The 13,793-nt window shown below is 58.4% G+C and overlaps 1 protein-coding gene across 1 annotated transcript; it reads right to left on the bottom strand.

The window, feature by feature from the left end:
• Window positions 1-28: 28 nt before the first annotated feature.
• Window positions 29-9,425, bottom strand: ZNF395 (zinc finger protein 395). The gene is made up of 10 exons (XM_009283431.2): window positions 9,167-9,425; window positions 7,397-7,531; window positions 7,071-7,114; window positions 6,571-6,683; window positions 5,606-5,841; window positions 5,387-5,487; window positions 3,828-4,092; window positions 2,848-2,940; window positions 2,525-2,628; window positions 29-2,329 (listed from the first exon to the last, which is right to left on the bottom strand). Exons 1-10 carry the CDS (start codon window positions 9,413-9,415, stop codon window positions 2,218-2,220), a joined length of 1,452 nt encoding a protein of 483 aa, XP_009281706.1. The 5' UTR covers window positions 9,416-9,425; the 3' UTR covers window positions 29-2,217.
• Between the last annotated feature and the right edge of the window lie 4,368 nt (window positions 9,426-13,793).

Below are 13,793 nucleotides of genomic sequence, written 5' to 3'. Positions count from 1 at the left end.
TTTTTTTTTTTTTTTTTTTTTTTCCCTCCGTGCTCTGGGCACTGCTTCGAGCCCCGTTTTTAAAGAATATTCAGAAAATGAAAATGCAGCGAGGCGCTGTGTGGGACTTCCCAAAGCGCCGGCTCACTTCCGGAAAGCCATCAACATGTCCGGCATCACCGAAAACCTGCCCGCGCCCCGGCATCGCAGGGCCCTTCCCCGAAAGGATGAACACGCTGAGCTCCGCGAGGCGACGCAGGACGGCTAACGCCAGCTCGGCCAGTCAAATGCTGGAGGTCAGGCAGCAGCAAAGGCGCGGGGGCTTTTTTATAAAAAAAAAAAAAAAAAACAAACTATTTTGGAGCAGTGCAACAACCCCACCACGCGATTAATTGCTACCAGGGCTGTGGATGCGGAGCACCAACCTGCAACGCGCTTCGGAAAGTCATTCCTGCAGCAAAACGCTCAACCTGGGAACCTGCAAAGAGTCTCTGAGGCTGGCGGGAGAGGAAAAGGCTTTTCCCAACATTTTGCTCCCAACACCACGCGCCAGCAGGGATGGGAGCCTGAGCGAGCGGCTCTCAAGGAGCAAAACCTCTGCTCTTCCCCGGGATTTGAGGCGGAGCCCCCCAGACCCACCCGGGGATGTAACCCCGCGGCGCGGGGTCGCACCCTGCCTGGGGAGTTTTGCTCCCCGGCAGCCAAATTTTGCATCCGCCAGTTGGATACCGGAGAGAAGATCAGGTTGCGGGACGATACACTGTTTATACGTACAAAATTACAAACAAACAGCAAAAAAAATACCCAAACACGTCGACAAGCACCAGCAATACATGTGTATCAACCCGCTTCGCCTGCCTACCCGATCCCTTCAACAACGGGGCTCGCGGCGATTCGGGAGCAGTATCGGACTCTCCCAGCCACCTGACTCGCTTTTATAAGGAAAGTCGAGTCTCAGCGCGGGGTCCTTAAAAACACCCCGGGCTCAAGCCGCGTGTGGGGATTGCTCTCGGCTCGATGGCCGCGGGTTACAGCCTATGAGTATCAAAAACAGCCAAAAAAAAAAAAAGATACAAATCCAAATGGCTGCCTGCCCCAGCGAGGGGAGAAAGCCGACGGGGCAATCCGGCTCCCCGGCCGCACGCATCCCGGCCCGACACCAAGTGCAACGCCCCGCCAGCGATGCTGGGGTAGGTGGGACAGCCGCGACAGTGACAGGAAACCAGCAGCAGTTCGGGTCGGGTAAATACGTATTTTAAAGGATGGAAGTGGGAAATCTGACTCCCGCCAGGCTCGATGGGATTCAAAAGCAAATATTGAAGTGTTTTGCTGAATTGGGGCTATACGGTGATGCTAAGGGGAAGCCCTTCCCGGTCCTCCCAGCTGCCTTTACTGGTGGAATCATTAAATAAAAAAATAAAATTGCTCAGCCTAGTTTTGAAAGACATGGCGAGGGCCACAACATAGGTTTTCACGGAGCTAAGCAGACTTACGAAGCCTAAAATGAGAAGGAACACCAGGTTTTGCCTTAAAAATTCTCATAGTTTTCCTGATCAAAATGCTTTGGGGTCTTTTTTTTTCCCCAAAAAAATGCCTCCAAAAACGACGCGCTGGAACCGACCGGAGGCACGCGCAGGCTCGAGCTACCAGTGCGACGTGGACACGAGCAAAGACCGCGTCCACGCGGGGAGAGAAACCTTCGACTCCTGCCCCGAGAACCGCTCCTGCCTTGCTTGCAGCAACCCAACAGCGTTTCTTTTTTAAAGCTATTACTGTTACCGATCCCCTCCCTTAAAGGCTACAAGGGATTTGCACTTTCTAGGTCGTCAAAGGACACGGGAAGCTGCCTCAACGCCTCACCCCAGCCACGCTGCGACAGTTCGGGAGATTTTAGGGCTGATCTGGGAAATGCAGGAAGCTCTTTGGTCCCCAGATAGCCTACAATCTTCCCCAAACCCCGAGGAACCGGCTTCCTTCCCTCCCAGCTCCAGCTTTTACCGTACAAAGGGAGATATTCTTCAGGTTTAAAAAAAAAAGAAAAAGTTGGAAAAAGTTTTTTTTAAAAAAAGAGCAAACCCAGCAGATGTACAATATACAGAAGGAGGAATTTACACGCAGCTCTGGAGGTGTCTTCTGGGGTCACAGGAGGTACCTCCAAGGTCCCTGGTTGCAGCAGTGAGGGACTCCGGTGCTCCCCGGGCAGGAGCAGGGGAGGGACGCGGCACCGCGGTGCTGCGCTCAGTCCAGGAAGCGCTGGCAGGCTTTTTTCCACCGGCAGGCCGTGCACCACTGGTCCCGGTGCTCAATGCCGTACACCTTACGGCACTTTTTGGCTTCACCGCGGACTTTCCTGCAAAAGGGGAAGAGAAAAAAAAAACCAAAAACATTTATCCACTTGTTGCAGAACTTCAGTCACGTATCTAAGGGTAAGGCCCTGTAACCACAGCCGAGCATCGTTCCGCTGCATCTCAGCGGAGATGCAGGAGGGCACCCCTTTCGCAGACGGGCTCCACCTCTGCTCCCCTCCGGCTGGTGGGACCCTCACCTGGTGCCGATGGACACCCTGGGCGGCGAGGCGACGATCAGGTGGGACTTGAGCATTGGCGTCGGTGGCTGGGGTTCGCTGAAGCTGAGCGACCGGCTCCGCACCTGCGGGGAATCGGGTGTCAAAGGGCACGCGGGACGACGCAGTCCCCCTCCCGTGTGGCCCCCGGCCGCGGTGATGGGGCGGGGGGAGACACGGGTGCCCCCAGCCCACAAATCCAGATGTTTAAAGTGGGGAGTGAGAAAGCAGAGACAAGGTCCTCATAGCTCCCAGCCCAACCCTGCACCCCAAAAGGATGAAGGGAAAGCGCAGGCAGGACTCACCGGTGACAGGGACGGGAGAGTCGAGGTGGCAGTGGCCCAGCTGATGCTGGTGAAGATGTGGGGGGACACTGGAATTTGGATCGAGGGCAACGCCTGTGGGGGAAAAGAGGAGTCAGCATTATCCCCGGGGGCCCCCCATTCCCACACGCCGCCCCACGGACATTCACCTCCCTGGGAAGACCAGCCTGGAGCACCCGCAAACTGGGAGCACTGGGGGTGGGATGGAAATCCCCATGCAACCTCTCCTCCAGCGCCAGATCCTGCTAACACGGGGCATGGCACACGCGCTGTGTCACCCTTTGCCAGCGGGGCACAGCAGCTTCTTCACTCCCGCAACTGCTTTCGGTTGCAATACCGAACCACATGCACCATCCTGGTCTATATGTATGTATTTTTGCACCTATTTATGTAGGCTTTCTGCTTTTAGATGATGTCACAGCCGTTCCCTGGGACAGGAATGGATATACATGCAGCTTATGGATTTATAGAGCCTGTCCCTGTGCTAGCTTGCAGCGCCCAAACAGCACCGAGCCGGGCTGCCCCTGCGACCACCGCACCTGGTCCCCAGGTTTCCTGTGCCTCAAAAGCCCGTGCCCCGGCGAGCGTGCAGCAGAGACGTGCAGGATCTGGCGCGGCTGCATTCCAGCCCCATGTTATCTGCCGGCAGAAGGGTGTGTTGCATACCAGCACGGGGTAATTGCAGGGGAGCAGAGGCCGGCAGCTCCCCCCCAGCCCGGGAACGGCCCGGGCAGAAGCACACGAGCCCCTTAACCAGGCGTTAACGAAGCTGGTTGCTCAAGGGCTGAAGGGCAGCCAGGCAGGGGATGGTGCTACACCGGCACCAAAGCCTCTCCGTGCTGCAGGGGTGGCAATGAAACGTCCCTGCCACAGCGGGGACTTGCAGAGCAAACCGGATCACGACCTGCCCTTTGGGAAGATTTCGGGAGGTGACACGTCCCCGGGAGATGCCACCAGCTCACCTGGTAGGCATGATCAGCCTGGATGTGCCAGAAGGAGCTGGGGGCAGACTGGCTCAGGGCGCTGCTGGCCAGGGCGGGCTCCAGTGTGGGCTGCTCCACCAGCAGTGCCTCCGGCTTCGCCAGGGCTTGCTGGATGATGATGGGGGCGGACGCGGATGTAGGGCTGGCAGCGGTGGCCGCCTCCGGCGCCGGCTCTTCCTTCACCTGCACTTCGGTGTAGTAGAAATCCTCCTCCCGCTTCCGCTGGTCGGAGTCTGCGCCGTCCCTGCCGGGGAGGAAACGGGGACAGCGGTGAAAAGGCGGCCCTGTTTCCATCAAGGTGAGCGGCCCCCGACTTCCCCGGGGAAGAGTGATCTTGCCCTCCCAGGCAGAGCAGCTCTGCTCCCAGGCTCCAAAGCATCACGCCGGCTGTGATCAGCAATGGCCGCTGCCCCTGCAGCAGCACTTTGCACTTCCAAGGAAGATCAATACCTCTTCTAGGGCCTTTAAAAACGCTGGCACATTGACCTAGCGCCACTGAAAATCCCCTGCTCATTTCTAATCGAGTTCATTTAGCACCTCTGCTCCCAGGCTCCAAACCATCACGCCGGCTGTGATCAGCAATGGCCGCTGCCCCTGCAGCAGCACTTTGCACTTCCAAGGAAGATCAATACCTCTTCTAGGGCCTTTAAAAACGCTGGCACATTGACCTAGCGCCACTGAAAATCCCCTGCTCATTTCTAATCGAGTTCATTTAGCACAGCTGCAACCAAAGCCCTGCAGTTCGCCCAGCAGGAAACAGCCTCTGAAGTCTTTTTTATTATTTTCCCGATGCGTTTATCCGGCACTGGATGGCAGTCCAGCGCTGCCCACTGCACCACGGCCCTTCTGTCCTCGCCTTTCCCAGAGCATTCACATTTGCAAGGGAGGAGGAGAAAAATACATACCAGGAAACATGGACAAAAGCACGAGAAAACTGAGGCTGGGGTGAGAAGCGCAATGGGGCCACAGGAGGAGAGCATAGCAAAGCCGATCTCCACACCCACACCCTCACCACTTTGTATTTTGGGGGAAATTCACAGGAGATCAGGGCAAAGCAAAGCAGACTGCCAAAGGGGCAGCCGCTGCCAGGCTGGCACGTGGGTGCCCGTGCCAGCCCCGACAGCCGAGCTGCAGCCAGCCGCCGCCGCAGCAGGCACGGCTTTCAGGCTGCCAGCCCTTGTGAAACCCAGCTGGGCTGATGCTTTTCCGTGTCTGCCCAGGAGCCCAGGGCTCGCGTGTAACCTGAACTCCCCCCGGTGCAAAACGCACACCCGAGCTGGGCAGAGCTGGGCAGTCCCAAAGCCCAAATGGGGCTCCCGTGCCTCCCAGAAAGCCCTGAGCTCCCTGAAGGTGGGGACACATACAACAGTGGCTTCAGTGACACGGACTGCTTGGCTGAGAACTGCCAAGCTCAGTGCACGGAGGCCAGTATCTCTGATACCGGGGATATTTGCTGCAGGAATCAGGAATTACACAGCAGCAGGGCGCGCGGCTTCAGTGGTCAGGCAGGGATTGAGGAGGTGAAATCTTTGCCTTACCCGAGGTGCTGGGTCTTGACGTGCCGCTTGATGCCGACGATGGAGCGCAGGACCTTGCCGCAGCTCGGCCACAGGCACTTGTACATCACCTTCACCGAGTTCTGGTGGAGAGACGGCCCGTGTCACCCTCTGCACGGTAGCAGTGTCCCCTCCACAGGACGCCAGCTCAGCTCGAGCCATCCCGCCGGTGCTGGGACCCACCCCCCATGGCAGTAGTACCTTTCTCTTGCGCGGAGCGGGTTCGTCAAGGAGAAAGGGGTCGGAGTCGGTCTCGAAGCCATCATCCACCTGGGGGGAGCTCAGGGCCTCGCTGGAGTACTTGGGGCTGCCCGCGGGGTGGGGGGGCGAAGGGGTGGAGATGTCGCTGCCCCCGCTCCAGTGCCCGCTGGTGGTGCTGCTGCCGCTGTCCGAGATGTCACCGCTCTCCTTCCAGGGATCGCATGCCGCCCGTGAGGCTGCAGGGAGGGGACACATGCTGCCACCGTCAGCTCGGGGCCAACCAGACCCCCCCCAGGGCAGAGACCAGCCCTGAGGCTGGATAATCCACAACAACAGTTTGCCTCTATTTATTTATTTTTTTTTTTTTAAAACTTGGCAAGGTGATGCCTTTGCACCTTTGCTCAGCGCCAGCTCCCAGTTATTCGTCGTTTATCCCTTTTCTCCCCTCCTCATCCTCCTTGGCATCAGTGCAATCCCGCGGGCACAGCCGGCACATGGCGAGCAGCCAGCACCGGGGCATGCACATTTCCCACGGCTCCAGGCAGCTATTTTTATCCCTCCGGCTGCGTTTGACTCCTCGGGAATGAAACTGCCTCTAAAAAAAGGAGCGACCGGGCGGTGCTCCCCGGCCTGGGACTCCTACACGGGGCTCCCCGGCCCCCCGGGATGGCTGCAGAGAGGAGGGTTACCCCCACCGCGCTGCCAGAGGCGTCCCAACTTGCTCGGCCCCAACTGGCGCTGGCACCCGTGGGCTCCACCGTGACCCTGGTGCTGCTCCCTGGCCACCTCCAGCCCAGCACGGTCCCTGTTCTGGCAGCTATTAGGCACCCGGCAAAGCACCTCTGCAGCGAGCAAGAGCCCTGGCACCGAGATCCAAAGGGCACAGCACATTTCTCCACCTCTCCTTTTGTTTCAGATGTTGGTTTTTTAACAAATATATGTAAGTATTTTAAATGCACACTCACGGGGGATGCTGCTCTCACCGGCGGGAGGGCTCTGCACCACGGGGCTGCAGGAGAGGCTCGTCAGCACCATGGCTGCCACCATCTCGTCCATTTCCACAGCGGCGTCAGCTTTCCTGCACCACGAGGGGAGAGATGTAAAACCCGTGGAGGAAAAAGCAGAGAAACAGCCCGGGTACGACCTGGGGAGTCACCAAGCACCCAAAGGGCAGCACAACCTGCAGCAGCAGTGCAGGATTCCCCCCCCACCGCCTCCCTCCATAAACTTTGAGTCCTTTTTAAGTCATTGGGAAGGATGTTTTCTCCCCATTTGGAGGAAAAAAAAAAATTAAAACCCCCCTTAACCCTAAATTTAACCATCCTCTGGATAATCCCACGCTGGGAAGGTGGATATATCCCCAGCACCACCGCTCTCTCCATTGGTGTAAAACCAAGCATGAGTGCTGCCGGAGCTGCCAAGAGCCCCTCTCCCGCCTGAGTGAGATAGCACCAAAGGCACAAACCTCTTGGGTACATCGATATTGCTGGATACGGATCTCTGGAGTGCCTCGGCAGGGCCAGTACCGGCGGTGGCAGGCAGGGTGGGGGGCTGGAGCACAGCCGGCTGCACATCCTGCACCCTCCAGCAGGCCTGCAAGCCCTGCTCCGGCAGCAGCACCTTCACCTTGTCGCTCAGCGGGTTGTGCTGCTCCACGAGGCCGGCGCACTCCTGCCCGTTGTAGGTGACGAGGACCTGAAAATGGCACAAGGAGGGGTTTGTCAGTGCCACCCACCAGGGGATGTCCTGCCACAGCACCAGCAAGCCTTGCCCACCGCAGGGCTGGAGCACAGCCGGCTGCACATCCTGCACCCTCCAGCAGGCCTGCAAGCCCTGCTCCGGCAGCAGCACCTTCACCTTGTCGCTCAGCGGGTTGTGCTGCTCCACGAGGCCGGCGCACTCCTGCCCGTTGTAGGTGACGAGGACCTGAAAATGGCACAAGGAGGGGTTTGTCAGTGCCACCCACCAGGGGATGTCCTGCCACAGCACCAGCAAGCCTTTGCCCACCGCAGGATCCCCCCTCCTCCTTCTCCCGCAGTGGAGGGGGCCACAGAGGGCTTTAGGATGAAGGCAGAACCTGTCCTGAAGGGCTTGGACTTCAGACTGCTGTCACAGCAAACCAAAGGGGTGGCCAGGGTTCATCCCAACCCCACCACCAAGAGATCTGCTCTTCCCAGGCACAAGCTCCCCAACTCCGGCAATCCCAAGTTGAGGGATTTCCTGAGCCGGTATCGGCCGCCTCTCTGAGTGTCGTGACTTGGGGTGGACTTTTCCCCAATGAATTTGTCCACTTTGGCTTTGTTCTCACGCCACCCTGCTGCAGGGACTCCCACAATTATTACGCACCCTGGCAAAGTACGTAGATAAAAGGATTAAAAGCCAGAGGCGGATGGGGGAACGGAGGTTTCCTGGGTGAAGTGATCCTGAATTCACACCTTGGCTCCTCCAGTCCCAGGTCCTTCGGGCAGGGGAAGATGTGCAAACCTCACCTCCTCCTTCACAGAGTCCCAAACTCCTCCTGATGGGCACTTTTCCACCACTACCACCCATGAGCCTATTTCTGTTAATGGAAATGTATCTGTATCAAAAGACTCTACATGTGTCTCCGGCTATTTATAGGAACAGGAACATCTCTTTATGGAAGTGCCACGGGTATCCTACCAAGAAGCCGACACGGGATGGACTCGTGCACCCATACCCTGACTGGGGAGGAGCCTGCGAGACCATCTCATGGGTGGGACCTCTGGCAGAAACGCTGGGGTGGAAAAAGCCACCCACGGCAGGACCAGGGTTAAGGGGATCAGTGCAAGGATCAGGATGCAGAAGACCCTGACCCCGCCTTCTGAAAACAAGGAGCAAGGCTTCCCCGTAAACCACACGGGCCGCCCCCCAGACCGTGCACGGCACGAGGAGCCAACATCTTCTTCAGCTTTGCACAGCCACCGGCACAGGTCCCGGCTGTCACTGGGAGGCAAAGGCACCCAATCACTAGTTTTATGCTGTTCCCAGTGGCAAAGCAAGCAAGCAAAATCCTCCACAGCGGAGCACGTAGGAGAAAACGACTCTCACTGTCCTGTGGTTAATAAACACGGGGCAGGAAGAGCCAGAAAACCAAACAGGGGACTTATTTACACTCCATTTCACAAGCTCTGCCCAGAAAAGGTTTTACAGTTCTCTGCAGGTAGCAGCCAAGAAATGGGCTCTACGTCAGCAGCTCACGGCTCCCCTCGGACAGTGCTGCTTGGCCAGGCATTAACGGGAACCGTTCCGGTGGGATTGAGAACAAGCGCTGTTCCCTGGCCAAGGCAGCATCCCGGCCAAGGCACGGCCCTCCTAAGCATCAGGAGCCTGGGGCACAAGGAATGGCGGGGTCGAGCAGGACTAGATGTCCTCTCTGGACGAGCCATCACATCTCCCTCTTCCCTAAGAGCTTCTTCACCACATATGACTCTCAGTAATTACAGATCCCCACTGCACCTTACACTGGGAGAGCCCCAGGAGTTTTCTCCCCCATCAGAGCGCATCCCACCAGCCAAGGACACCGGGAACCTCCTTACGTACTTGCTGCCCAGCACGGAGCTGCCGGCGGCCGGGACTGGGGAACCTGGGTGCCTGGCTGCTCTCCTCCGCTGACGGCACGCAGGATCCATCCTCTCGCGGCGTCGTGTGGGCAGACGCCCGGCCAAGGTCAGTCTGCAAGCCGGGGATCTGGGTGGCCACCAGCACCCCCTCAGCCAAGGCGCCGGGGGCAGAGACGCGGGTGCCTAGCAGGGAGCGCTTCCCCAGGCGCCTGGACAGCACGCTCGCCATCTCGGACACGCTGCAGAAGAGGAAGACATGGGGATGTTACCTCCGGTGCAGGACCGTGACGTTCAACCGGTGTCTTCCCCCCACCGCCACCCTGGGAGCTGAGAAAGCAGCTCTCCGCTGCCCCAGCATCCCCAGGTGCCGAGACCCCTTGGGGGACATGGAGACAGCAGTGTGCCTGAGCTCCCCCCACCCTGCAGCTCTTGTCTTTACAGTCATTTCTAAACCCCTCTGGAAAAAAAAGAGGTGAGCCAGCCCAAAGGAAACCCCGCAGACGCAGTCAGGACAGCCCTTGGAGCCCACGTCCCCCTCTCGAGCTGCCACCGACACACGTTCCCGAGGCCACTGCGGCTATTCCCGCCCGTCACGCTGAAACCCGCCATCGGTGCTCTTCAACCTTGACCTCTAGACTTGGGCCCGTGCCCAGCGCAGTCCTGCAACTCCCCTGCCCGCACCCTGGCAGGGGAGCGGAAGCTCTCTGGCAGCGAAAGCCAGCACCCCTTCTCAGCCTGCACCCCGATGCGTCCCTTTTTGGGAGCTCTCGTGCTTTTGGGAGAGGTTTCCCCAAGCTCGCAGCTCGTGCCCAGCACTCCCAGGGTCGGTTTGTCAACAAAACAGAAGCATCCTCTTGCCCTGCTTAGAAAAGGAAGAATTTGGAGCATTTTCATCCTAAATGGTTTCTCGGTAACTACAACCTATTTTTGCCCCCAAAATAGCTTCCTTTTCCTCTGACATAGGTTTTCCTCATGTTGGTGCGGCTCTGCTAGCAAGCCTATCCAGAGAGCAGCTTGCCTGGCTTATTTGTTTGGGTTTATAGATTTTACTGCTGTTTTCAAAGAAACAAGTGTTTACAAGTTTCCTTATAAGCAAGGGACACCCAGGCATGGGGACAGACGATGCACCCAGCCCTGATAAATCTGGCAGCTCCAGCAGCACTCGCTGTCCTCCTCCATGCTGTCCTCCTCTGTCCCGTCCTCCTCCCAAAGTTTCCTCCGCTGCAACACCCTCTCCGAGGAGAGCGGGAAGTGAGGATGCACACCGTGGCGAGGCCAAAGAGTGACGGTGCCTGGGGTTCGGGAGGAGGGAGAGGAGGCAAGAGGCTTGGTGCAGCCCCGTGCCTCAGGGCGCATTAGCACTCGCTGTCCTCCTCCATGCTGTCCTCCTCTGTCCCGTCCTCCTCCCAAAGTTTCCTCCGCTGCAACACCCTCTCCGAGGAGAGCGGGAAGTGAGGATGCACACCGTGGCGAGGCCAAAGAGTGACGGTGCCTGGGGTTCGGGAGGAGGGAGAGGAGGCAAGAGGCTTGGTGCAGCCCCGTGCCTCAGGGTGCATCGAAAAAACCATGTGCTTTCGCACTGCCAACACACCTGTCACCTTTGCCACCCTGCCTGGGCTTGTCAGGGAGCATCACCCGGCCGGCCGGGGCTGTGGGTGTTTGTTGGGTGTCTGGGTTCGAGCATAACCCGGGCCACGGAGAGTCCAAGTCCGAGGAACTGCTGCTTGTGCAAGAGGGAGGATTAACCCTGAGCTGCTGGGCGCTTGCACCCAGACCCTCCCCTCCTCGTGCAGGGTTGCTGCAAGAGATGCTCGGTTCCCTGTCACGAAGCGGCAGCATTTTAACGGCGCATCAAATATTTTTTTTTTTTTTTTTATATCTGATGTATGCAGCACTGTCTTGCGCACTATCTCGGATGAGAAAAGTTTCCCGAGGAAGGGGACCTCGCCGCTCCTCTCGACCTCCGACCGTCCCGGGAAGGGTTACTCCAAACCACGTCCCGCTTCAAAGGACGCCCAAGATTTACAAGCGGTTTTATGAATAACTGCACGCACTCAGCTCGCTTTGTCCTCCCCCGAAATCCAGCCGTCCCCGAGTAGAAAATTAACAGCTCTTTAGGAGCCATAAAGAATAGAGCAGGAAGAGCGGGATAGGGTGTGAAATGGATAGAGGAGTGCCGGGGAGAGCACCTCGCGCCAGGGCTGCCCATCCCACAGCGCACAGGGACTTCGCCACCACCGCCAGCCCTCCGGAGCAGGATCAAAGAAGCCGCGGCAGCTGGCCGAGCGGAGCCGCTCCCCCGGCTTCCCTCTCATCTCCCCCTGCCCGAGGAACACACCGGGCTTTGCAGCATACGGACGTCACCGGGGGATGCTCCGGAGCCCACTCTGTCTGACAATGTCTTTTTTTTTCCACGGTGCAACGTGTTTTCTGATGAACTCAAGCGGCCTGGCCAAGCAGCTCTGCTCCCAGATCTCCTATATACCCACACGGGACTTTCTCATCCAGAAGGAGACCGAAAGGGCTGGCGGGGGGACGCAGCGGTTTGCCTCAAATCCCAGAGCGAAGCTGCGGCAAAGCCCCTCCACCTCACCGCAGGAATTAACCACCAGACCACATTTCCTCCCTTTATCACCTTAAAACCTCGCTCTCAGATACCCCAGGTGCCGGGATTTGGGAACTGCCCTTCCAAGGGCTCGGGGAGCCGATGCAGTGACTTCGGTGCAGCCACCGCATAGAAAACGGCGCCGAATCTCCGCCGCCTCCCCGACGGTCGGCGCACGCCGGTTTCAAGGCAGCGCTTGGCTGGCGGCCAGGTGCGGGGAGGGCAGCGCCAAAGGTGGGAGGCTGCTTCTCATTTCCTTTGGGGTTTCATTTCGCCTTCCCTTTCCTTCCCCCCCCAGTCCGGGGCGGGGGGGAGCGGGAAGGAGGAGAGAGGCGCGCTTACAACTGGGGGAAGGAAAACCCTCCCAAAAGCCAGTTTTCGAAATCACATCTGCTTCCAGCAGACTTTTGAATGCCGGATCCCATTTCGGCGCTCAGCCCATAGCCGAGGGTGACATGCCAACGCCGAAAAAAATCATTCCCCCGCCGTGCCCCAAAACACAAAGCAAGAAGAAGAGCAAGAGCTGGGAGGGCGTCAGCAGTGCAGGCGGAGCTGGGAGGCCACGCTGCCGCCGCGAGCCCTCCCAGCTGTTAGCAATCACGCGCCGCAGGGGTCAGAGCCGGCACAGATCCCAAATTATTTCTTGCTTCAATGCCGGGCGTGTATTTTGGACGGCGTTTTTCCAGCTCTCGCCGGGGAAAAACGTCAGCCCTTGTGCCTACCAGTGCTGTCGCTGCTGCCGGCAGAGCAAAGCCCGGGTGGAGGTTTGGGAAAGCAGGAGCCTCGTTTGGCAAATGAGGAACACTTCGTTTAGCAAGCAGGGAAGGTCGGGGGGCCATGGCAAAGCGGGGAGGGTGCTCCAGTTCTCACCCCGGCTGCTGTTTGTCTGGGGTTTGCCGGGAGAAAGGCAGCTCCTGCACCCACGGTGCTGCACAAACCAGGACCACCGGCACAAATCCCCTCCCCAGAGAATGTACAATTACAGCACACCCCATTTTTCCCCTTTTTTTTTTTAGGAATAAATGCTGGTAGACTCCCGCAAATCCAGCCTAACTCCTGCCACAGACCACCATGCCACGGAGCAGCAACCTGGACCACAAAGTCCACCCTGTAAGAGACCCTAAACGCTGCAATAACTGACAATAAACCCCAGTTTTTCTATCTTCTCTCCCAGCCCAGGGTTTGCCAAAAGCCCCTTCTCATCCCAAAACACCCCGAAGCCCTTTACAAACTGCACTCCAGCCCCGCGCCTATCGGCACACGTGACCGGGAAACAAGATATCCGCACGGAGCGGTTTGCAAAGTTTGGGCCTTTATTTAAAAAAAAAAAAAAAAAAGCAACGACAAGGATCTACTGATCCCGAGATGGAGCCAAACCCACCCACGACCTAACCCTCACGGACAATAATACAAAACAGGCGCCTTCCTGAGAGAGTTTGCTCCTAATCCCGCCTTGGTGCTTGCTGCCCGCCGCTCGGGTTCTGCCCGCAGACATGTCACTGCGGGGCTGCACCATATCCCCGCCAGCAGTACCCTGACCCTCACCCCGCCATTTCACCCGTGCCGGCGTTTGCCACTGCTGGGCGATTCTGGAGGAAAACGTTTTTGGAGAACACCCGCCTGCCTAAAAACGCGTTTTCCCCCCGCCTGCCTAAAAAAGCGTTTTCCAGCACGGGCAGGAATGCCAGCGCAGGCAGAGCGACTTCCCCGGGCATCGGCGGGCCGGTGCATGCCGGCAGCAAGGGCAGCTAGGAAGGAAAGGGCGGGAGTTTGCTGCTTTCTGGGAGCGGTGCCGGCGGAGCGTGACTTGAAGCCATCGTGCGGGCACCGGGACGAGCGTGCAGCAGGAGACAGGGTGTGCATGGCATGCGTGTGTGCATGTACATGCGTGTGCATGTGTGCGTGCATGCGTGTGCAGGGCCCGCGGCCGTGCGGGCAGGCAGGGCACGTGGGGAAAGATGGCAGGGCCGGAGGCAGGGGAGGAGGAGGCGTGTGCCCGGGC

The sequence above is a fragment of the Aptenodytes forsteri genome, unplaced genomic scaffold, assembly GCF_000699145.1.
Source record: "Aptenodytes forsteri isolate BGI_AS27 unplaced genomic scaffold, ASM69914v1 Scaffold534, whole genome shotgun sequence".
Lineage (NCBI taxonomy): Eukaryota > Metazoa > Chordata > Aves > Sphenisciformes > Spheniscidae > Aptenodytes > Aptenodytes forsteri.
Note: the sequence above shows the minus strand (reverse complement) of the source record. Positions and strands in the feature narration are given on the sequence as shown.